The sequence below is a fragment of the Miscanthus floridulus genome, chromosome 9 (genome assembly GCF_019320115.1).
Source record: "Miscanthus floridulus cultivar M001 chromosome 9, ASM1932011v1, whole genome shotgun sequence".
Classification (NCBI taxonomy): domain Eukaryota; kingdom Viridiplantae; phylum Streptophyta; class Magnoliopsida; order Poales; family Poaceae; genus Miscanthus; species Miscanthus floridulus.
Window position 1 is genome coordinate 44,748,820 of NC_089588.1, and position 24,530 is coordinate 44,773,349.

The 24,530-nt window shown below is 45.5% G+C and overlaps 2 protein-coding genes across 2 annotated transcripts; both read right to left on the bottom strand.

The window, feature by feature from the left end:
- Positions 1–2,680: 2,680 nt before the first annotated feature.
- LOC136479774 (disease resistance protein RGA5-like) lies at positions 2,681–7,388 on the bottom strand. The gene is made up of 4 exons (XM_066477528.1): positions 7,192–7,388; positions 6,822–6,958; positions 4,979–6,426; positions 2,681–2,923 (listed from the first exon to the last, which is right to left on the bottom strand). Exons 1-4 carry the CDS (start codon positions 7,386–7,388, stop codon positions 2,681–2,683), a joined length of 2,025 nt encoding a protein of 674 aa, XP_066333625.1.
- A 9,766-nt stretch (positions 7,389–17,154) lies between these two features.
- On the bottom strand, positions 17,155–20,289 carry LOC136479775 (disease resistance protein RGA5-like). The gene is made up of 2 exons (XM_066477531.1): positions 19,463–20,289; positions 17,155–19,228 (listed from the first exon to the last, which is right to left on the bottom strand). Exons 1-2 carry the CDS (start codon positions 20,287–20,289, stop codon positions 17,155–17,157), a joined length of 2,901 nt encoding a protein of 966 aa, XP_066333628.1.
- Positions 20,290–24,530: the final 4,241 nt, after the last annotated feature.

Genomic DNA, 24,530 nt, shown 5'->3' on the forward strand with positions numbered 1-24,530 from the left:
AAAGGTATAAATGATAGGAGAGTGAAACTCGTATCGAAACGCGGTTGTCAAAGTGCCACTACATGTTCGAACTCATTGCATATGCATTTAGGATCTAGTGGATCACGAACACCCTTGAAAATGTTTGTGAAAATATGCTAACACATGTGCATAAGGTGATATACTTGGTGGTTGGTACATTTGAGCAAGGGTGAAGAAGATAGAGTAGAAAGGAACTCAGTCCCACTGTTTTCACTGTGATCAGACGCTGGTCTTGGGTGGACCGGCGTGTCCGGTCAGGCGTGGCAGTGAAGACACCAGCGTCGGTCTACTGACCGGACGCTGGGTCTGAATTGACCGGACGCTGGAAGTCTAGGTCCGGTCGGACTGACAGGTCATAGGTCAGCACAGTATCCAGGGTTTTGCACCGGACGCTGAAGTGTGTCCGGTCGAGGTGGACCGGATGCGTCCGGTCGAAGAAAACTGGATTTAGACCCTTACTGTAAACGACCGGATGCTGGGAGTCCAGCGTCCGGTCACTTGTGCCGGAGCATCCGGTCGCTACTTAGCCGTTGCGATCGGGTGGTTCCCGTTAAATGGACAATGACACGTGGCTTACATCTGTTGACCGGACGCTAAGTCCAGGGTCCGGTCAGAAGGACCGGAGCATCCGGTCAGCCCGATATGTGCCCAGTGAAGGGGTACAACGGCTCTATTTTATGGGGGCTTCTATTTAAGCCCCATGGCCGGTTGAAGCTCACTCTCTTGCACATTTTCATTGACATAGCATCCTTGTGAGCTTAGCCTAAGCCCTCCCACTCATCTCCATCATTGATCCATCATCATTGTGAGATTGGGAGAGAATCCAAGTGCATTGCTTGAGTGATTGCATCTAGAGGCACTTGGCATTCGTGTTGCGCTGCGGATTTCGCTTGTTTGTCTTGGTGGTTGCCACCACCTAGACGGTTGGAGCAGCGGTGGAGGATCAGCACAAGTTGGTGATTGTTCGTGGCCATCTCCGGTGATTGTAAGGGGAGTTGTACCTTCCCCGGCGGAGTGCCAAAAGGTAACTCTAGTAAATTGCTCGTGTCATTGAGTTACCTCACTTGTGGGTAGGTTCTTGCGGCGTCCTATCGTGTGGACGAGGTTTGTGAAACACCTCTTAGCTGCCGAACCACCAAGTGTTGGTCGACACAACGGGGACTAGCGTGTTGGCAAGCACGTGAACCTCGGGAGAAAAATCGTTTGTCTCTTGCCTTCGGCATTCTCCCCGTGATTGATATTGGATTCATCTTGTGATTGGTTCACTCCACTACACGGCAGTATAATCATTCTACTCGCTCATTTACATTCTTGCAAACTAGTTGATACAAGCTCTTTAGTGTAATTAGAATTGAGAGCTTGCTTTATTATTTACATTCATCTAGTTGAGCTCTTTAGAGTAGCAAGATTGAGAGCTATTAGTGAGTTAGTAGCATAGCTCTTTGTATGCGTAAGTTATAATTGCAACTAGAATTGTTGGATAGGTGGCTTGCAACCCTTGTAGAGCTAGAGCAAGTTTGCATTAAGCTATTTGTCATACTAATCAAATTGCTCTAGTTGATTTGTAGATTTTTATTAGGCTATTCACCCCCCTCTAGCCATACTAGGACCTTTCAGCATGTCACATCCATGGCTCCTTAGCGTGCCACGCCGCCAGGCACACCGGCTGCTCCACCTTCAAATCGAGCAGGTACAATAGATTATGGGAGCGTTTTACCTTGGCGAGAAGACGCCGCTCCAGATCACGGATCTTCAAGATCCCGCTCTTGATCAGAACCTCGCAACCGCGCTCGTCCAGCTACCTGATGCTGACGATGCCCGAGCACAACTGTGGGATGTAGTACACATCCGTCAGCGCGCGGTGCTCGCGGTTCTGACACCGGAAGATGATGGTGCCATGGCCTCAAATCTCCACCTTCGAGCCATCGCCAAACTACACCGACCCTGTCACGCCGCCGTCCAGCTCAGAGAAAGCCGCCTTGGAGCCGGTCATATGCTTGCTGGCGCCGGAGTCCAGGTACCACCTCTGCTCCACCTCGCCACCCACTCGTCCGAGATGGACTTGGGCGCGCGGCTCGTCGAGCTTGATGGCCCACGATGTAGTCCCCTGCTCCACAGCTGCCACCTCCTATGCTTTCTCCTCTGTCTCGACGTCGTGCAGCGCACAGAATGTTGCCATCTGGAGAGTTGGCTCGTCGTCGTCCACCTGAGCCAGGTGAACCTCAACCTTCTTCTCCTTCTTTTCGATCGGGCACTCCTGGGCCCAGTGGCCAGTCTTCCCACAGTGGTGGCAAGTGTCCTTGCTCAGGGGCTCACCGTCCTTCTTCTTCCTCTGTTGCGGGGCCATGCCATGACGCTTGTCGTCGCCACCGTGGCTGGAGGAGGCTTCCCCGGACCGCTTCTCCCGCATCCGAGCAGTCCACTCCTCCACGGTCATAAACATCTTGCCGCTGACCGATGTTGCAGTCGCCCCTGTGTGGTCATCCACCGCCTGTAGACGCCCTGTCCGATCCTCAATCATGAAGGTTGATAGGTCCAACATCGTCTCAATTGAGAGAGCGATCTGGGTGTATTTGGGCGGTACGATGCGCAGTTTCACGGAGACTACCTCCTCATCGTCGATGACGACACCGTGCGCCGCCAGCTGGCTGATGAGGGACTACAGCCGGAGGGCGAAGTCCTCCACCGCCTCCCCGTCGCGGAATGCTAGGTCGTCGTACTCCCGCCGCAGTTGTTGTGCCTTTGCCTTTCTTGCACGGTCGGACTCGACCCGTATGGCCTTGAGGGTGTCCCAAGCTTCCTTGGCGGAGTCCTTCGACCCCAATGGCTCCCGGTACTCCGGAGGCACAGCGGCTAGGATTGCCTCCAGCGCCGAGCAGTCCTCCTCTTCATCATTGGTGCCCTGGTCAACCGCCTTCTAGAGCCGTCGGGATCTGAGCTTGACCTTCATGGTCACCGACCACTCGCCATAGTTGGTTCGAGTGAGGACCGACCAGTTGGCTCCGCCAACATCCCACACGGCTCTTTGGATGACCACCTCGCGACGCACCAGCAACCGGGACCGCCGTGGTGACTTTTCGCCATCGTCCTGACTGCCGTCGCCCACCATCATCACAGGCGAACACCCACCTCAGCTCTGATATCACTTGTTGGCCCCAGATCTCTCGCACGGGTGAGCAATCCGCTCACCGGCACTCTCGCACACTCACACTAGGCTAGACGTTGAAGAGGGAGTGAGAACAGCACACACACCGAACAAGCACCAACGTTAGCCAAAACTCTGCTCAGGTGTGGAGAACTGAACTTCTGATGTCTATTGCTATGCATGAGTATATGTACAACTCTAGTTGTACCTTGCCAGCTATGATGCGTGGATACTTCTAGAGGGTAGTGTATCGCGTATCCGATATGGATACGCGTTGGATACTTCTTGGATACGTATTCCAGGCGTGTCTCAAAAATCAGATACGTATTGGCTCGGATACTTGTATCGGATATGGCTGGGCGGCATGGGATACAGCCCAATACGTCAAACAGACCTCCGGGCCCGCTCGTTCCGTGTGACCTTCGATCCCCTCGCCGCAATCGGCAGTCATAGGTGCGCTGCCATGAGCTAGTACATCGGGACATCCCTCTCTCACGCGCCTATCTGGATGACTGGATCTAGCGGCCGGTGGCCGGTGAGCTCCATCTATGGCAGAATTCGACCGGCATGAAGCCTTGAATCTTCTGCTCCATTCTAATACTCTGATTTGGCTCCTTGATTTTCTCTGTGTCATCCATCCCATCGACCGTCACGGGAGGTCGCCTGGTGCAGCATCAACAACGCCACCATTAACGTTGGAAGAATCGCGCACTTCAGATGCAAATACTGTGTGGTCATCCTCGTATCCTACTGTACAATTAAATCAACTTTTGCTTCTTAAGGCCCGTTCGGCTTATCTCATATTCAGCTTGTTCGGTTTCTTTTTCAGCTAGAACAGTATTTTTCTCTCACAACATTTCAGCCAGAACAGTGTTTTTCAGCCAAATTCAGCAAAAGGTCTGTATGCTCCTTATTTCACCTTTTTAAATTAAATCGCTGCATTAGTTTGTTCCGTAACTTAAGTTGAACCCTAGATATCTATTTGTTGAACTCATGAAACTTACAATCGATTTGTTATTTAGTTACTAAATATATTATTAAAGTATACCTGCCGTATCCCCGTGTCATTGCTTTTTCAAAATGGTGTATTCGCGTATCCGATACGTATCGTATCCGATACTCGTATCCGTATCTGAGCTGCATAGCTTGCCAGGTACAAGGGTGGTTGGCAAGTACTCGAACCCCCAACTACTGCTATCTAATCCTAGTACACAGACATGTCCTATTGCCATGCTGCTACAGTGACTAGATTTGACAGCAGAGCTGACTTTTGTGCTACTGCGCGGGTATAAAGGGAGCAGCAGATTATTTCTAACAATCTGGACTAGATATCTTTAAGGCCCACATATCAAGGTCAAAGCCATTGTTTGCAAGTTTTTCTATATATATTAAGAGACCATATACAAGGTGGGACAAATTGAGGGTCACTGATGCATTTTTGCTTTACTAGTTTAAAGCAACTAGTGAGCTACCATGAGAAAGAAATGCAATAATGACCCATGCGAAGAATAATCTCAACACATTAAAGAAAAAAAAACAGACTTTTCTAAAACGAAACCAAGTAAACACAAGATAAATCCTTGCAAACGTCTAAGCATTATTAGAACTAAAAGACACAGTACCCCTGACGAACTGAGATAAGTACAATCAGAGGTGCCGTGCAGTGCATGAGGATAAGTGGATAATAACTCGAAATAGCATTCACTTGGTCATCGGGCTTTTAGCTAGTATGGGATGGGATGGGATGGTCAGATGGACGCCTGCTGCACCCCTGAGCCATGGAACTAATATATCTTTATCAAGTCTTCTTACCTGGAGCATGGGGCTATTGGGATGGACGCCTGCTGCGTCCCTGATGTCATTCTCCAAAGCCTCCACCTCGTCAGCAACAGCAGCGTCGCAGTTAATATCTATAGCCAGATGTTTGAGCCCTGCCAGCTTCTGCAACCCAAGGACGAGGCCACCTTCCCCAAACTTGAACTGGCACCGTGCCATCAGTTCCAGCTTGAGCCTTTGGAGCTTTGGCATGGCTCCTGGCTCAAACTCCAATGCCGCGTCACACCAATAACAACGGAAATGAAACTTGAGCAAACGCTGAAATCCTTGTGGGTTGATTGCGTTCCTTGGGTAGACGATGCCTGAATCTCCATCTTTGTCATTGAATAAGCCAACACTAAGAGAGAGCAGCATGGGTAAACTTGCTAGGATATTTATTCCTTCCTTGCCTGCTTCACCATGGACACGAATGGAGAGGCGAGACAGGTTGACTAGTGAGCTGATTTGAGGGCCCATGCAATTTAAGTAACGTGTATTAAGAACAAGCTTTCGAAGTGGTGGTGGAGTAGGGACACACGAAGCCATGAATGAACATGTGGCATCAGGATCACTCTGCCACACACGTAGTTCTCGCAGGTGACTGAACAGCCTGGAGAGCATTGAGATACATGCTTCCTTGTGATCCTCCATATCACGTAATTCAGTAGAGCATGGCCAATCAATTTTAAGTAATTTCAGATTGGTTAGATCACCGAGTCCTTGGATAAACTTTACAGATTGAATACCCAAATTGATCGTTGATAGCTCTTCCAACGCCTGCAGACTTCTGATTCCATCGGGTAGGCGCACCGACGGATAGACATGAAGACGCACTAGCTTCTGCAACTGGATAATACTTGCTGGTAGCTTTTGAAGACATTGCCTTCTCACATCTAGTGTCTCCAGATGTTGCAGCTTTTCTATATCTTGTGGAAGCTTGCCGACCAAAGCATAATTGTGTATCCTCAAGTACTTCAACTGACCTAAACTTTTGACATGTCCAAGAGAGCATTTACCATACTCAACTTCAATATTCAGCACTCGCAAGACTTGGCTGTTTAAGAACTCTGTGGCATGCTTAGTAACCAGAACTGAATTTGAGCCAAAGATATTGATGGATCGGATCTGAGCTCCATTTTTTATTGTCTTGGCAATCTCTTCTGCCCGGGAAGAAATATATTTTTGGATGGATAGACGGCGAATCTTGTTCGAAGAATAATTTTTAGAAAAACCATTACCATTCCATATAGTAACAAAGTTGTCCTCCACGGCCTTTGATACAGTGAACTCAAGTATGACATCATGAACTTTGCACTGTTTCACTGTTGCGCCGTCTCCCCCAACCTTGGTTGGCTGCACCAAACTTCTATTGATGAGCTCATTCAAGTAACTTCTCCCTAGCTGCTCCATACTTTCCCTTTCCTGTCCAGGAATCAGTGCTTCGGCTACCCATAACAATATCAACTGTGGCAATCAATCAAAGAATCCTCTGGAAACACACTTAGATATAGCAAACAACTCTTTAGATGGTGAGGAAGGTCAAAGTAACTCAGCAGCAGAATTCTTTTCATCTTATCAATGGGAGAATCTTTGTCAACTGCATCAGCAATAGACCTCAATACATTGACCCAGACTTCCACTGCTTTGCTTCTGTTTGCTAATAAACCAGCTATACTGATTATGGCTAGTGGTAAGCCGCAACATTTCTTTAAAATATCATCGGATACTTTCCTCAAATCTAGGTGGCAATCATCACCGCACAAAAATAGCCTCTTAAAGAATAATCTTTGGGAGTCCTCATGACTAAGGGGCTTTGCTTGATACATTTGTGCAGCAATACCAGTACAACAAGATTTGGCTACTGCTTCAATGCGTGTTGTAGTAATAATTCTGCTTCCAGTGTCATTGACAGGTAAGGCAGATCGTACAAGCTCCCATGCTGATACACTCCAGATATCATCAATCAAGATGAAGTACCTGCATACATTGGTTGTGGAATCACGTTATTAATTATGTAAGGCAAACCATGAATTGAAGCGTATTCCAGTGAAGTTAAAGATGTCGGAGAAATGAATCATTTTTTAAATTCCCAGAAAATTTCATAAATGGCCTAATAATTAGGTGAGCTCATGTGATAAACAAATATTGCACGACATTATTCTAGCTAGATGAACTGGTTAACTATTAGAAAAAGAAATAATATTGATTACCTCTTGTCCTTTAAGCAATCTTTCAGTGTGCGGATGAGCTGCACAACTGTCTCTAACATCTGTGACTGGTCAAAATGGCTCTTGCTTATTTGAGACAATATATCTCTAAGAAGTTTCTTCATATCTGGAGTTTGTGATACAGACACAAAAGCCCGGCTATCAAAAGCAGCTTCAGTGATTTTGTGGTACACCTCCATGGCGAGAGTGGTCTTCCCCTGCCCACCTATCCCATAGATGGACACCACCTTGTGCTCCTTAGCAATATTGTAAAACTAACAAGAACAAGCTACCAAATGTATCCTCAATCAAATTTGATTCTTGTTACATGCTTTATAAGGGTGCCAATGGTGCCAATGCTAAGTTCATTGGTACACCAATTTGTGGGCCCAAAGAAGAAGGTCATTTGGGTACTAAAAACCTTGGTGACTAACCTTCAAGGAACCAAGCAAGTTTGGGTACCTAAAAAGAATTGATTTTCTTTTGTAGGTCAATTATAAAGCCAGAGGAAGGTATTGGGTGCTTGATAGTGGGTGCACACAACACATGACCGGTGATTCAAGGATGTTCAATTCAATCAATGAAAACAAGTGCAATGGGATTGATAGTATAACATTTGGTGATAATGGCAAAGTCAAAGTCAAAGGGCTTGGTAAGATTGCAATATCCAATGATTTGAGCATTTCCAATGTGCTACTAGTAGAAAGCTTGAACTTCAACCTATTGTCGGTAGCCCAATTGTGTGATCTTGGTTTCAAGTGCATATTTGGTGTGGATGATGTAGAAATCATAAGTGTAGATGGCTCAAACTTGATATTCAAAGGATTTAGATATGAGAATCTATACTTAGTTAATTTCAATGCTAAAGAAGCTCAATTGTCAACATGTTTGATCACTAAGTCTAGCTTGGGTTGGTTATGGCATAGAAGGCTTGGTCATGTTGGAATGAGACAATTGAACAAGTTGATCAAGCATGACTTAGTTAGAGGCTTCAAAGATGTCACATTTGAAAAGGATAAGCTATGTAGTGCATGTCAAGCCGGAAAACAAGTTGGTAACACACACCCTAAAAAGAGCATGATGAGCACATCTAAGGCATTTGAGTTGATGCACATGGACTTATTTGGTCCAACCACATACACTAGCATTGGTGGAAATAAGTATGGATTTGTGATTGTGGATGATTTCACAAGATACACATGGGTGTTCTTTCTTAGTGACAAGAGTGATGTGTTTGCAACTTTCAAATCATTTGTCAAGGCCACTCACAATGAATTTGAAACAACCATCAAGAAGTGAGAATTGACAATGGTAGAGAATTAAATAATACAAGAATTGATGAGTTATGTGATGAATTTGGAATCAAACATCAATTCTCGGCCAAGTATACTCCTCAATCAAATGGCTTAGTTGAAAGGAAGAATAGAACCTTGATTGATATGGCAAGATCAATGTTGAGTGAGTACAATGTGAGTCATTCATTTTGGGCTGAAGCAATCAACATGGCTTGCTACTATAGCAACCGACTCTATTGTCACCCCATGATGGAGAAGACACCATATGAACTATTGAATGGAAGAAAGCCAAACATTGCATACTTTCAGGTCTTTGGATGCAAATGCTACATATTGAAGAAAGGCACTAGATTGAGCAAGTTTGAAAACAAATGTGATGAAGGCTTCTTGCTTGGATACTCCACTATTAGCAAAGCTTATAGAGTTTGGAATTTGGCTAGTGGTACTCTTGATGAGGTTCATGATGTGGAGTTTGATGAAACAAATGGTTCCCAAGAGGAAGATGAGAATCTAGATGATGTGAGAGGCACTCAATTGGTCAATGCAATGAAGAAGATGGACATTGGTGAGATAAGGCCTAGAGAGGTGATTGACATTGAAGATGAAAAAGATCAAGTGCTCTCTAACTCAAATGTGCAAGCTAGTGGTTCTCATGATCAAGTTCAAGCAAGTGCTAGTGATGGCATGTGCAAGATCAACAAGTGGCTAGTTCATCATCTCAACTAAGTGATCAATCAAATACAAGCAATCAAGTGCAAGTGCTTCAACCAACCAATGTGGCAAGAGATCATCCATTGGATACTATCATTGGTGATATTTCAAGAGGGGTGCAAACTAGGTCAAGATTGGCATCTTTTTGTGAGCACTTCTCATTTGTGTCATCCATTGAACCAAAGAAGATAGATGAAGCTTTGGAGGATGTTGATTGGATCAATGCTATGCATGAAGAGCTAAACAACTTCACAAGAAACCAAGTATGGGAGTTAGTTGAGAGGCCTAAGGATCATAATGTGATTGGAACAAAGTGGGTCTTTTGGAACAAGCAAGATCAAGATGGGATAGTTATAAGGAACAAAGCAAGACTAGTGGCTCAAGGTTACACTCAAGTTGAAGGTCTTGACTTTGGAGAAACATATGCCCCGGTTGCAAGATTGGAAGCAATAAGGATCTTATTAGCCTATGCTTGTGCTCATAACATCAAGTTGTACCAAATGGATGTCAAGAGTGCATTTCTCAATGGGTACATCAATGAGCTTGTGTATGTTGAGCAACCCTCCCGATTTTAAAGATGAAAAGAAACCCAACCATGTTTACACTTGAGAAAGGCTTTGTATGGATTGAAACAAGCACCTAGAGCATGGTATGAGAGATTGAGGGACTTCCTACTCTCTAAGGGATTTAAGATGGGAAGGTTGACACCACTCTCTTCACCAAGAAGCTTGGAAGTGATTTGTTTGTGATGCAAATTTATATTGATGATATCATATTTGGATCAACAAATCAAGAATTTTGTGAGGAGTTTGGAAAGATGATGGCAAATGAGTTTGAGATGTCTATGATTGGAGAACTTAGTTACTTCCTTGGTCTTCAAATCAAGCAAATGAAGAATGGCACATTTGTGAGTCAAGGCAAGTATATCAAGGACATGCTCAAGAAGTTTGGAATGGATGATAGCAAAGCTATTAGTACACCAATGGGGTCAAGTGGAAGCTTGGATATTGATGCTAGTGGAAACATGGTGGATCAAAAGATGTATCGGTCTATGATTGGAAGCCTACTCTATGTGACCGTATCAAGGCCGGATGTGATGTTTAGTGTATGCATGTGTGCTAAATTTCAAGCCTCACCAAAGGAAAGTCATTTGAAGGCAACTAAGAGAGTATTGAGGTATTTGAAGTATACACAACATGTTGGATTGTGGTATCCCAAAGGAGCAAGATTTGAGTTGATTGGATACTCGAACTCCGATTATGCGGGATGCAAAGTTGAGAGAAAGAGCACATCGGGCACATGCCAACTATTGGGAAGATCACTTGTATCTTGGTCATCAAAGAAGCAAAATAGTGTAGCACTTTCAACCGCCGAAGCGGAGTACATTTTGGCCGGTAGTTGTTGTGCTCAATTACTTTGGATGAAGGCTACTTTGAATGATTTTGGGATCAAGTTCAAGCAAGTGCCATTGCTATGTGACAATGAGAGTGCCGTCAAGCTCACCAACAACCGAATTCAACACTCAAGAACAAAGCATATAGATGTCCGCCGTCATTTCATAAGAGATCACCAACAAAAAGGGGACATTTGTATTGAGAGTGTGGGCACCGAAGATCAACTTGCCGACATATTCACCAAGCCACTTGATGAGAAGAGGTTTTGCAAGCTAAGGCATGAATTGAACATACTTGACTTCTCCAATATGTGTTGATGCACCCCCACTATATGACATGCCTCTCCTTTGACCTATTCAAGGTAAAAATTGATTGGCATGGCATTCATCCTTGCTAAGGACATGATTAGTGCATCTAGACATATTGTGCATTTCAATAAGTTCATTCATGAAAAATCAAATGAATTCGATGCTTGTATGGTACCACTATTGCTTGTATGTTTAAAATGATCTAGTGGTAGCATATGACATGTTTGTGGGCTTGTAAACCTAGTGTTTAATCTAGAAAATGAGCTATAAGTGTTTAACTCAACATGGTACAAGATAACCCTTATTTGGAGGTGTGAAGAAGCTTGTCCTTGGATCAAACCGAGTTAAATATCTTGTGCAAGTACCCTAGATTGAACCAAATTGGAAAAATGATCCTCATTTCACATGGTTTCACCCCAACCTATCTATAATTTGAGCTCACCTTTTATGCTAATTGTTGCCTTTGTGGTCATTGATGACAAAGGGGGAGAGGAACAAAGATAGTAAGATAGGGGTAGAAATATGACAAATGACAAAGAAAGGGGATCAATTAAAATTTTGAGCACACAAGTAGGGGGAGCAAGCTCATAAACTTATATGTTGCATTTGAATGTGCATTTCATATAATTGCTTGCATAGCACAAGTTTTAAATTCCAATATCCATGCTTGTGTGATGTATGCTAGTTATAAATTTAATAATGAAATGAAAAATTAGCATGCATAGGATATCCAATGATTTCATTCCTATGTATTTCCAAGTTGTATTAAGCTAAAGTAACTAGACTTATGTTCATCATATGGAAACTAGATCATTGCTTGTAATGTTGATCTCATGGGGTATTCTAGTTTTTGTGAATGTCTAGTTACTTATGGTGCTAATGATGGTATATTGGTGCACTCTGATTGGTATCACGCTTCAAAGGTCCATCTCTTATACCTTAGCATCATTTGGTAGAAATTGTCTCCTACATTTCCTATCTAAGCATATGTGCAAGCTTCAATCCAAACTCTTAGCACATATGTAGGGGGAGCAATTGCTACCACATAGAATTCGTGAAACTTGTCCATATTCTTTTACACATGGTAAATATGCTTCGGCAAGCAACATGGATTCAATTAAAATTCAATTCATATCTTTGTGAAAGGGTTGTCATCAATTACCAAAAAGGGGAGATTGAAAGCTCTAGCTTGGTTTTGGTTAATTGATGAAACCCTAAGTGCTAACCTAGGTTATCTAAGTGATTATGAGATAGGTAGCACTACTCCAAGAGATGAAGCAATGTTGAAGATCATGACAATGGTGATGGCATGGTGATAATCAAGTGCTTAATCTTGGAAAAGAAGAAAGAGAAAAACAAAAGGCTCAAGGCAAAGGTATAAATGATAGGAGAGTGAAACTCGTATCGAAACGCGGTTGTCAAAGTGCCACTACATGTTCGAACTCATTGCATATGCATTTAGGATCTAGTGGATCACGAACACCCTTGAAAATGTTTGTGAAAATATGCTAACACATGTGCATAAGGTGATATACTTGGTGGTTGGTACATTTGAGCAAGGGTGAAGAAGATAGAGTAGAAAGGAACTCAGTCCCACTGTTTTCACTGTGATCAGACGCTGGTCTTGGGTGGACCGGCGTGTCCGGTCAGGCGTGGCAGTGAAGACACCAGCGTCGGTCTACTGACCGGACGCTGGGTCTGAATTGACCGGACGCTGGAAGTCTAGGTCCGGTCGGACTGACAGGTCATAGGTCAGCACAGTATCCAGGGTTTTGCACCGGACGCTGAAGTGTGTCCGGTCGAGGTGGACCGGATGCGTCCGGTCGAAGAAAACTGGATTTAGACCCTTACTGTAAACGACCGGATGCTGGGAGTCCAGCGTCCGGTCACTTGTGCCGGAGCATCCGGTCGCTACTTAGCCGTTGCGATCGGGTGGTTCCCGTTAAATGGACAATGACACGTGGCTTACATCTGTTGACCGGACGCTAAGTCCAGGGTCCGGTCAGAAGGACCGGAGCATCCGGTCAGCCCGATATGTGCCCAGTGAAGGGGTACAACGGCTCTATTTTATGGGGGCTTCTATTTAAGCCCCATGGCCGGTTGAAGCTCACTCTCTTGCACATTTTCATTGACATAGCATCCTTGTGAGCTTAGCCTAAGCCCTCCCACTCATCTCCATCATTGATCCATCATCATTGTGAGATTGGGAGAGAATCCAAGTGCATTGCTTGAGTGATTGCATCTAGAGGCACTTGGCATTCGTGTTGCGCTGCGGATTTCGCTTGTTTGTCTTGGTGGTTGCCACCACCTAGACGGTTGGAGCAGCGGTGGAGGATCAGCACAAGTTGGTGATTGTTCGTGGCCATCTCCGGTGATTGTAAGGGGAGTTGTACCTTCCCCGGCGGAGTGCCAAAAGGTAACTCTAGTAAATTGCTCGTGTCATTGAGTTACCTCACTTGTGGGTAGGTTCTTGCGGCGTCCTATCGTGTGGACGAGGTTTGTGAAACACCTCTTAGCTGCCGAACCACCAAGTGTTGGTCGACACAACGGGGACTAGCGTGTTGGCAAGCACGTGAACCTCGGGAGAAAAATCGTTTGTCTCTTGCCTTCGGCATTCTCCCCGTGATTGATATTGGATTCATCTTGTGATTGGTTCACTCCACTACACGGCAGTATAATCATTCTACTCGCTCATTTACATTCTTGCAAACTAGTTGATACAAGCTCTTTAGTGTAATTAGAATTGAGAGCTTGCTTTATTATTTACATTCATCTAGTTGAGCTCTTTAGAGTAGCAAGATTGAGAGCTATTAGTGAGTTAGTAGCATAGCTCTTTGTATGCGTAAGTTATAATTGCAACTAGAATTGTTGGATAGGTGGCTTGCAACCCTTGTAGAGCTAGAGCAAGTTTGCATTAAGCTATTTGTCATACTAATCAAATTGCTCTAGTTGATTTGTAGATTTTTATTAGGCTATTCACCCCCCTCTAGCCATACTAGGACCTTTCAGCATGTCACATCCATGGCTCCTTAGCGTGCCACGCCGCCAGGCACACCGGCTGCTCCACCTTCAAATCGAGCAGGTACAATAGATTATGGGAGCGTTTTACCTTGGCGAGAAGACGCCGCTCCAGATCACGGATCTTCAAGATCCCGCTCTTGATCAGAACCTCGCAACCGCGCTCGTCCAGCTACCTGATGCTGACGATGCCCGAGCACAACTGTGGGATGTAGTACACATCCGTCAGCGCGCGGTGCTCGCGGTTCTGACACCGGAAGATGATGGTGCCATGGCCTCAAATCTCCACCTTCGAGCCATCGCCAAACTACACCGACCCTGTCACGCCGCCGTCCAGCTCAGAGAAAGCCGCCTTGGAGCCGGTCATATGCTTGCTGGCGCCGGAGTCCAGGTACCACCTCTGCTCCACCTCGCCACCCACTCGTCCGAGATGGACTTGGGCGCGCGGCTCGTCGAGCTTGATGGCCCACGATGTAGTCCCCTGCTCCACAGCTGCCACCTCCTATGCTTTCTCCTCTGTCTCGACGTCGTGCAGCGCACAGAATGTTGCCATCTGGAGAGTTGGCTCGTCGTCGTCCACCTGAGCCAGGTGAACCTCAACCTTCTTCTCCTTCTTTTCGATCGGGCACTCCTGGGCCCAGTGGCCAGTCTTCCCACAGTGGTGGCAAGTGTCCTTGCTCAGGGGCTCACCGTCCTTCTTCTTCCTCTGTTGCGGGGCCATGCCATGACGCTTGTCGTCGCCACCGTGGCTGGAGGAGGCTTCCCCGGACCGCTTCTCCCGCATCCGAGCAGTCCACTCCTCCACGGTCATAAACATCTTGCCGCTGACCGATGTTGCAGTCGCCCCTGTGTGGTCATCCACCGCCTGTAGACGCCCTGTCCGATCCTCAATCATGAAGGTTGATAGGTCCAACATCGTCTCAATTGAGAGAGCGATCTGGGTGTATTTGGGCGGTACGATGCGCAGTTTCACGGAGACTACCTCCTCATCGTCGATGACGACACCGTGCGCCGCCAGCTGGCTGATGAGGGACTACAGCCGGAGGGCGAAGTCCTCCACCGCCTCCCCGTCGCGGAATGCTAGGTCGTCGTACTCCCGCCGCAGTTGTTGTGCCTTTGCCTTTCTTGCACGGTCGGACTCGACCCGTATGGCCTTGAGGGTGTCCCAAGCTTCCTTGGCGGAGTCCTTCGACCCCAATGGCTCCCGGTACTCCGGAGGCACAGCGGCTAGGATTGCCTCCAGCGCCGAGCAGTCCTCCTCTTCATCATTGGTGCCCTGGTCAACCGCCTTCTAGAGCCGTCGGGATCTGAGCTTGACCTTCATGGTCACCGACCACTCGCCATAGTTGGTTCGAGTGAGGACCGACCAGTTGGCTCCGCCAACATCCCACACGGCTCTTTGGATGACCACCTCGCGACGCACCAGCAACCGGGACCGCCGTGGTGACTTTTCGCCATCGTCCTGACTGCCGTCGCCCACCATCATCACAGGCGAACACCCACCTCAGCTCTGATATCACTTGTTGGCCCCAGATCTCTCGCACGGGTGAGCAATCCGCTCACCGGCACTCTCGCACACTCACACTAGGCTAGACGTTGAAGAGGGAGTGAGAACAGCACACACACCGAACAAGCACCAACGTTAGCCAAAACTCTGCTCAGGTGTGGAGAACTGAACTTCTGATGTCTATTGCTATGCATGAGTATATGTACAACTCTAGTTGTACCTTGCCAGCTATGATGCGTGGATACTTCTAGAGGGTAGTGTATCGCGTATCCGATATGGATACGCGTTGGATACTTCTTGGATACGTATTCCAGGCGTGTCTCAAAAATCAGATACGTATTGGCTCGGATACTTGTATCGGATATGGCTGGGCGGCATGGGATACAGCCCAATACGTCAAACAGACCTCCGGGCCCGCTCGTTCCGTGTGACCTTCGATCCCCTCGCCGCAATCGGCAGTCATAGGTGCGCTGCCATGAGCTAGTACATCGGGACATCCCTCTCTCACGCGCCTATCTGGATGACTGGATCTAGCGGCCGGTGGCCGGTGAGCTCCATCTATGGCAGAATTCGACCGGCATGAAGCCTTGAATCTTCTGCTCCATTCTAATACTCTGATTTGGCTCCTTGATTTTCTCTGTGTCATCCATCCCATCGACCGTCACGGGAGGTCGCCTGGTGCAGCATCAACAACGCCACCATTAACGTTGGAAGAATCGCGCACTTCAGATGCAAATACTGTGTGGTCATCCTCGTATCCTACTGTACAATTAAATCAACTTTTGCTTCTTAAGGCCCGTTCGGCTTATCTCATATTCAGCTTGTTCGGTTTCTTTTTCAGCTAGAACAGTATTTTTCTCTCACAACATTTCAGCCAGAACAGTGTTTTTCAGCCAAATTCAGCAAAAGGTCTGTATGCTCCTTATTTCACCTTTTTAAATTAAATCGCTGCATTAGTTTGTTCCGTAACTTAAGTTGAACCCTAGATATCTATTTGTTGAACTCATGAAACTTACAATCGATTTGTTATTTAGTTACTAAATATATTATTAAAGTATACCTGCCGTATCCCCGTGTCATTGCTTTTTCAAAAATGGTGTATTCGCGTATCCGATACGTATCGTATCCGATACTCGTATCCGTATCTGAGCTGCATAGCTTGCCAGGTACAAGGGTGGTTGGCAAGTACTCGAACCCCCAACTACTGCTATCTAATCCTAGTACACAGACATGTCCTATTGCCATGCTGCTACAGTGACTAGATTTGACAGCAGAGCTGACTTTTGTGCTACTGCGCGGGTATAAAGGGAGCAGCAGATTATTTCTAACAATCTGGACTAGATATCTTTAAGGCCCACATATCAAGGTCAAAGCCATTGTTTGCAAGTTTTTCTATATATATTAAGAGACCATATACAAGGTGGGACAAATTGAGGGTCACTGATGCATTTTTGCTTTACTAGTTTAAAGCAACTAGTGAGCTACCATGAGAAAGAAATGCAATAATGACCCATGCGAAGAATAATCTCAACACATTAAAGAAAAAAAAACAGACTTTTCTAAAACGAAACCAAGTAAACACAAGATAAATCCTTGCAAACGTCTAAGCATTATTAGAACTAAAAGACACAGTACCCCTGACGAACTGAGATAAGTACAATCAGAGGTGCCGTGCAGTGCATGAGGATAAGTGGATAATAACTCGAAATAGCATTCACTTGGTCATCGGGCTTTTAGCTAGTATGGGATGGGATGGGATGGTCAGATGGACGCCTGCTGCACCCCTGAGCCATGGAACTAAATATATCTTTATCAAGTCTTCTTACCTGGAGCATGGGGCTATTGGGATGGACGCCTGCTGCGTCCCTGATGTCATTCTCCAAAGCCTCCACCTCGTCAGCAACAGCAGCGTCGCAGTTAATATCTATAGCCAGATGTTTGAGCCCTGCCAGCTTCTGCAACCCAAGGACGAGGCCACCTTCCCCAAACTTGAACTGGCACCGTGCCATCAGTTCCAGCTTGAGCCTTTGGAGCTTTGGCATGGCTCCTGGCTCAAACTCCAATGCCGCGTCACACCAATAACAACGGAAATGAAACTTGAGCAAACGCTGAAATCCTTGTGGGTTGATTGCGTTCCTTGGGTAGACGATGCCTGAATCTCCATCTTTGTCATTGAATAAGCCAACACTAAGAGAGAGCAGCATGGGTAAACTTGCTAGGATATTTATTCCTTCCTTGCCTGCTTCACCATGGACACGAATGGAGAGGCGAGACAGGTTGACTAGTGAGCTGATTTGAGGGCCCATGCAATTTAAGTAACGTGTATTAAGAACAAGCTTTCGAAGTGGTGGTGGAGTAGGGACACACGAAGCCATGAATGAACATGTGGCATCAGGATCACTCTGCCACACACGTAGTTCTCGCAGGTGACTGAACAGCCTGGAGAGCATTGAGATACATGCTTCCTTGTGATCCTCCATATCACGTAATTCAGTAGAGCATGGCCAATCAATTTTAAGTAATTTCAGATTGGTTAGATCACCGAGTCCTTGGATAAACTTTACAGATTGAATACCCAAATTGATCGTTGATAGCTCTTCCAACGCCTGCAGACTTCTGATTCCATCGGGTAGGCGCACCGACGGATAGACATGAAGACGCACTAGCTTCTGCAACTGGATAATACTTGCTGGTAGCTTTTGAAGACATTGCCTTCTCACATCTAGTGTCTCCAGATGTTGCAGCTTTTCTATATCTTGTGGAAGCTTGCCGACCAAAGCATAATTGTGTATCCTCAAGTACTTCAACTGACCTAAACTTTTGACATGTCCAAGAGAGCATTTACCATACTCAACTTCAATATTCAGCACTCGCAAGACTTGGCTGTTTAAGAACTCTGTGGCATGCTTAGTAACCAGAACTGAATTTGAGCCAAAGATATTGATGGATCGGATCTGAGCTCCATTTTTTATTGTCTTGGCAATCTCTTCTGCCCGGGAAGAAATATATTTTTGGATGGATAGACGGCGAATCTTGTTCGAAGAATAATTTTTAGAAAAACCATTACCATTCCATATAGTAACAAAGTTGTCCTCCACGGCCTTTGATACAGTGAACTCAAGTATGACATCATGAACTTTGCACTGTTTCACTGTTGCGCCGTCTCCCCCAACCTTGGTTGGCTGCACCAAACTTCTATTGATGAGCTCATTCAAGTAACTTCTCCCTAGCTGCTCCATACTTTCCCTTTCCTGTCCAGGAATCAGTGCTTCGGCTACCCATAACAATATCAACTGTTGGCAATCAATCAAAGAATCCTCTGGAAACACACTTAGATATAGCAAACAACTCTTTAGATGGTGAGGAAGGTCAAAGTAACTCAGCAGCAGAATTCTTTTCATCTTATCAATGGGAGAATCTTTGTCAACTGCATCAGCAATAGACCTCAATACATTGACCCAGACTTCCACTGCTTTGCTTCTGTTTGCTAATAAACCAGCTATACTGATTATGGCTAGTGGTAAGCCGCAACATTTCTTTAAAATATCATCGGATACTTTCCTCAAATCTAGGTGGCAATCATCACCGCACAAAAATAGCCTCTTAAAGAATAATCTTTGGGAGTCCTCATGACTAAGGGGCTTTGCTTGATACATTTGTGCAGCAATACCAGTACAACAAGATTTGGCTACTGCTTCAATGCGTGTTGTAGTAATAATTCTGCTTCCAGTGTCATTGACAGGTAAGGCAGATCGTACAAGCTCCCATGCTGATACACTCCAGATATCATCAATCAAGATGAAGTACCTGCATACATTGGTTGTGGAATCACGTTATTAATTATGTAAGGCAAACCATGAATTGAAGCGTATTCCAGTGAAGTTAAAGATGTCGGAGAAATGAATCATTTTTTAAAATTCCCAGAAAATTTCATAAATGGCCTAATAATTAGGTGAGCTCATGTGATAAACAAATATTGCACGACATTATTCTAGCTAGATGAACTGGTTAACTATTAGAAAAAGAAATAATATTGATTACCTCTTGTCCTTTAAGCAATCTTTCAGTGTGCGGATGAGCTGCACAACTGTCTCTAACATCTGTGACTGGTCAAAATGGCTCTTGCTTATTTGAGACAATATATCTCTAAGAAGTTTCTTCATATCTGGAGTTTGTGATACAGACACAAAAGCCCGGCTATCAAAAGCAGCTTCAGTGATTTTGTGGTACACCTCCATGGCGAGAGTGGTCTTCCCCTGCCCACCTATCCCATAGATGGACACCACCTTGTGCTCCTTGTCTTCACATCTCAATAAGCTGATGATCTCCTCACGAGGAGCATCGATTCCAACAAGATCCCTCGCCTCTTGAAAGAGTGCAGGTGCTCGAGGATCTAACGGCACTGGCCGAGATGAGGAGGCGAGGAGATACTGATTGATGTAGTAGTAGCGTTTCCCCCGCTCGCTCTGCTCGCTCACGAGCCTCTTGAGTCGTCGGATCTCCTCTGCTATTCCTCTGTCCTTGAACAACGTTTTCACCATTTGAATGGCCTTGTGCACAAAGTTGGCCATGGAACCTCCATCTCCATGGCTGTGATTGAGCACAAAACGGTCGATGCAATCCTCAATATCGTAGGACAGCTCACGCACCTTGCTCCTCCAGTCTTTGGCGAGTGGATCGATCTGGTTGTCGTCCTTGTCTTCGAGCCTCAGCAGCAAGGCTTCCATGGTGCGCAGCTCGTCTTGCAGGGACCGGATCCCTTGCTTGACGTCTCTGGCGAGGTTGTACTTGTCGGTGAGCATGGCGGCCAGCTTGTTGATGACGGAGCCCAACACACCCATGGCGGCGCTCGAGATCATTTCAGCCATCTTCACTCGCGACTACTGGCTGAGTGAAATGCTAGCTAGCTTGTGCGGTGGTATGAGAGAGGATAGGTGATTCAGTTCTCAGGTTAAAGTGGGGCAAACAACAACGCATCCCATTAGTTAAATATATAATTCTCTTCTAGATTCGCGAGAACCACTCCAAGGCACGTTGTCGCTGACAGTCCACACGACGGCTTCAGTTCTCGAGAAGATTAATTTAAAGAATGCTTTTGAATTTGTGAAAGGGAGCCCGTTTTTTTGGCCGATCTCAGTGATATGTTTCGTTACACTGTTTCAAAAAATGTTACATCCCTTTATAAGTTTTGGTGGACGAAGAAAATAGCCACCCTCAATGCATATATAGATTCATGTCACTAGCTTTATAAACTAGTCTCTCAATAATAAATAGCTACCTACTATTATAATCAAATATGCCACATAAATAATTTTGGTATGGTGTGTAATAAGCGACCATTTCAGCCATCTTCTCAACTCGAAAGCATTCGCTCTATGTAGATTGATTATTACACACGAGAAATTTCCTTCCACTTTCCTCCGTAACCACTTTCTTCCACCAACTCTCTCTCAGTTTTTCTATTTCGGCCAGGCCATCTCAATCTACAAGCCACGTGACGATAAGTGCTGCTGTGCTGGCCGACGGCCAGGAAGTAAAAATGAAGGACCAAAACGGCGACCAGAGGAGATGAATGAGAAACTCAAATTTCTTTCAAAAACTTAGGCCACTATCCCAAAATCAAACCCCAAACCCAAACACATGGGAGAGGAAAGATCCACGAGCCAACTAGGTGGCTGTATGGTGATGACCAAGAGACACAGTGGGACCCTCGAGAAACGACCAAGCAAAGCCCTCGACGAAACACATCAAAGCCAAGAAGTCTGCACAGGACCGGACTGTCTGCAGTCCAAGCGCGGACTGTTCGCGGAAGACGGGCCAGACTGTCCACGGTCTGCGCCGAACTGTCCGCCAGCCAAAACTTCGAAAACAGACTGGCGAGCAACAGACCTTTAGTCCCGGGTCATCGAGCCGGGACTAAAGAGGGACTTTTAGTCCCGGTTGGGACTAAAGGCCCTCCAGCCGAGCAAAAGTTGCCGCACCCTTTAGTCCCGGTTGGTAACCCCAACCGGGACTAAAGGTTCATTTTCTTTTTCTTTTTTTTGTTTAATTTGTTTTCAGTTCAGTTACACATATTTGTTTAATATATAATATGTTTTTATGTACGTATTCTACGCTGCTAATATAAATACACGCACACATATAATTACATCTAATTCTCATCTCGAGCTTTATTATATTCGAATAAAGTATGAACCTATATATATTATAGTGTCACACCCAATTTTAAGGATAAAATGGAGTGCAAAATCTTATGTGCGCCCAGAGATCAGTCACACACATAAGCCGACAAATTATGAATAGTATCATCACAAATGTTTATTACATCACGAATAAGATAGAGTTATCACATAAATATAGCGGGAATAATGAAAAGATCTCTCGCGGAAGCTCCAATTCACAGGGACGTCGACTAGTTGACCACAAGTCTAGTAGTCCTCAGGGAAATCATCATTCTCAAGGTCATCTGTTACCCATCCGGGATTTTTATCCAAGTAATGAAAATAAACAAGCGTAAGTACATGTCGTACTCAACAAGTGTAACACGGGGTTCATGAGTCTCAAAAGGCTAGACACAGGTTTACAGCGTTCAGCTTTTAGTTGTCACAGTTTTAGCTTATGAGTAGCATCAAGTTGTTTCAGTTCCCATTGCCAAACACATGATCAAATGTAAACATGAATAATGAATAGCATAAACAAATGTTACTTAGTGTTCATCTATTCCATAAATGTTCCAAGGCCGCTCGTGACCGTGAGCACGGCTGATATACCAGTTTTACACTCTGCAGAGGTTGTACACTTTCACTGTGAGTCGTGATACCCATATGCCTGGGTTTATAACTCCCAAAACACTTCCAAGGTGAGCAGGCAGGGGTCACTATGAAGCCTTTCAAAGGTTCGTCTAACAAGTTAGGGCCATTAGATTCACTTGGCAAACAGTTATAGGAACCCCCCGGTCAAATGGCACAATTCCTTCACGGCTATACACATAAGAGTAGAGGCTGTCCTATACCCGATTCGTCAAGCCATTCTTACGCCAATAAAGGTAACCACTAACAAGCTAGAAAAGGTCCTCATACTGAGCTAAAGCCAGAGCCATGTAGCCCTCACAGCTGTACTGTAAGTCCCGGATGATCACTTACAGATAAGTCCTTAGGGAGAGGAATCTAAAGCATTTAGAAAGTAGCTAAACACTCCAGCCCCCTGTTTCCATGTTGCTAAAAAGTCATATTTTAATGTTTATTGCATATACCATTAGTCAAGTTACAAGATCATGGTTTAATTGAGCTCTAGCAAGGCTACCCACATGCATAACCCATAGGTGACAAGGTAATAGTTCAATTCTAGGAAATCCCTATCAAGGTGACACATGCAATATGAATTTAATGAATTAAAGTGAATAGGAAACAAGGATGATCCCATGCTATACTTGCCTTGAGCAATGTACTCTTGCTGGTCCTGCTCGTCAAAGTCGTATCCTGGATCTCCCACGAACTGCTCACCGTCTATACTCGATAACCACAGCAACATACAAGCATCCAGGAACAATCATGCAAAGCAAACAAGGCTATAGATTAGAACAGCACACCAACAGTAAAGAATCAAGATGAAAAGTTTGGAAAACGAATCTACGTTTCGCTAAGAACACACAGACGTGAGGATCACAAAAATCGGATCTAGAACGGAGAAGTTATGAATTATACAAGATTTCCTATAGGCAAATAATAGATTAGATCTAAGCTCGAATTATAAAAGTTAGAAACCTACTTTACAGTAGCATGAACATGTACATTACTTAATTACGAATCTAACGCAACTTGAACGGATCAAATCGGAGTTAAAACGAAGATTTTACGGCGAAAACAAGTTGAATGGCAAATCTGTAAATAGCTGAAAACGTATTTCAATCTAACCGCACGAAAATACGCTTTCTGAAGAAAGAAACATAAAATGATAAATGCGCAAAGGACCGCGGGTTAGATTAGGGAATAAGAGAGGGTCTCTTTTGAAATTTTTCCAGCCGAAGGGGTATCATCCTTTATGGACCGTCGGATCTCAACCGAACGGCTTAGATTAGAAGGGAAGGGGGAGAAGAAGGCTGGCCGGTCGGCAACAGGACCAAGCGCTGCGGCTCCATGGCCGGAGAGCAGGGGAGTTCGCCGGAGTTCTCAAATCCAGCGATTTAGGACACGGTTAGACTCGGAAGAAGTACGGGGAGCGAGAGGAGATGATCGCGAACTCACCAACAGGCTTTTCGCGGACGGAGAAGACGTGACGACGACGAGCGGCTCGGGGTAGCTGTCGGCGGAGCTCCTGTACAACCCGGCGACACAAGGTAAGCAAAACAGAGCGAGATAAAGAGATAAAAGGGACTCGGAAGTTCGCAGAACTGACACGAAGCTCGGCAACGTGCTTACGGAGGTGATGTCGTGACGAAATCGCGAAACACCCTCGGCGGCGGCGGCGCTTAGGGCTACGACTGCTGCGGCTACGAAAAACGGCCGCCAGATGGGATAGGAGGTAGAGGAGAGGTGCTGCCGCTATTTATGAGGACGGAAATCTTGGGCGCGACGGCACACGGATCGTGGGAGCTCTGGACTTCGGCACCGACGCGGAACAGAGTCCGACTCTGCTACGGCGAGAGGAAAGGGGCGGGTCTGACCTGTGGGCCCGGCCGATCAGCTGCGGAGGAAGCCTGCGCGGGCGTGGCTCGCGGCTGGCGCCAGCGAAGCTGGGCTGCGCGACTGGGCCGGGGAAACCAGGCTTTGGCCCAATCAGTGAAGAGCGCGGGCCGGCTCTGGAAAAAGATGGACCGCGGCAGCAGCAGGCCTTCGGGCCGAAAAGAAGAAGGAAGAGAATTCCATTTTTTTTCCAATTACTTTCCAAAGCAAATTTTGAAAGCAAGAATTCAAATCATATTCAAACTTGAGTTCAAATCAAACCATTCCAAAAATTTATATGCAGCAGCATGAATGCACATTCATTGTTGTTAACCTATATTAAATTTTAATTTGATAAATTTTATTATTCTTCCTAAACTTAAATGCTCACAAAAATGCTTAGTAAATCAATTTTTCCCTAGTTTCAATTGTTGTAAAATTTAGGGTGT

Bases quoted from the DNA above. Each gene is read 5' to 3' on its own strand.
- LOC136479775 (XM_066477531.1), bottom strand. From the start codon at position 20,289: ATGGCTGAAATGATCTCGAGCGCCGCCATGGGTGTGTTGGGCTCCGTC. The intron at 19,229-19,462 runs GTAATCAATATT...CAATGTATGCAG, and splicing joins GATTGCTTAAAGGACAAGAG to GTACTTCATCTTGATTGATG.
- LOC136479774 (XM_066477528.1), bottom strand. From the start codon at position 7,388: ATGGAGGTGTACCACAAAATCACTGAAGCTGCTTTTGATAGCCGGGCT. The intron at 6,427-6,821 runs GTATTGCTGCAC...TGTTATGGGTAG, and splicing joins AGCCAAATCTTGTTGTACTG to CCGAAGCACTGATTCCTGGA. The intron at 2,924-4,978 runs GTAAGAAGACTT...GCGGTTGACCAG, and splicing joins CCAATAGCCCCATGCTCCAG to GGCACCAATGATGAAGAGGA.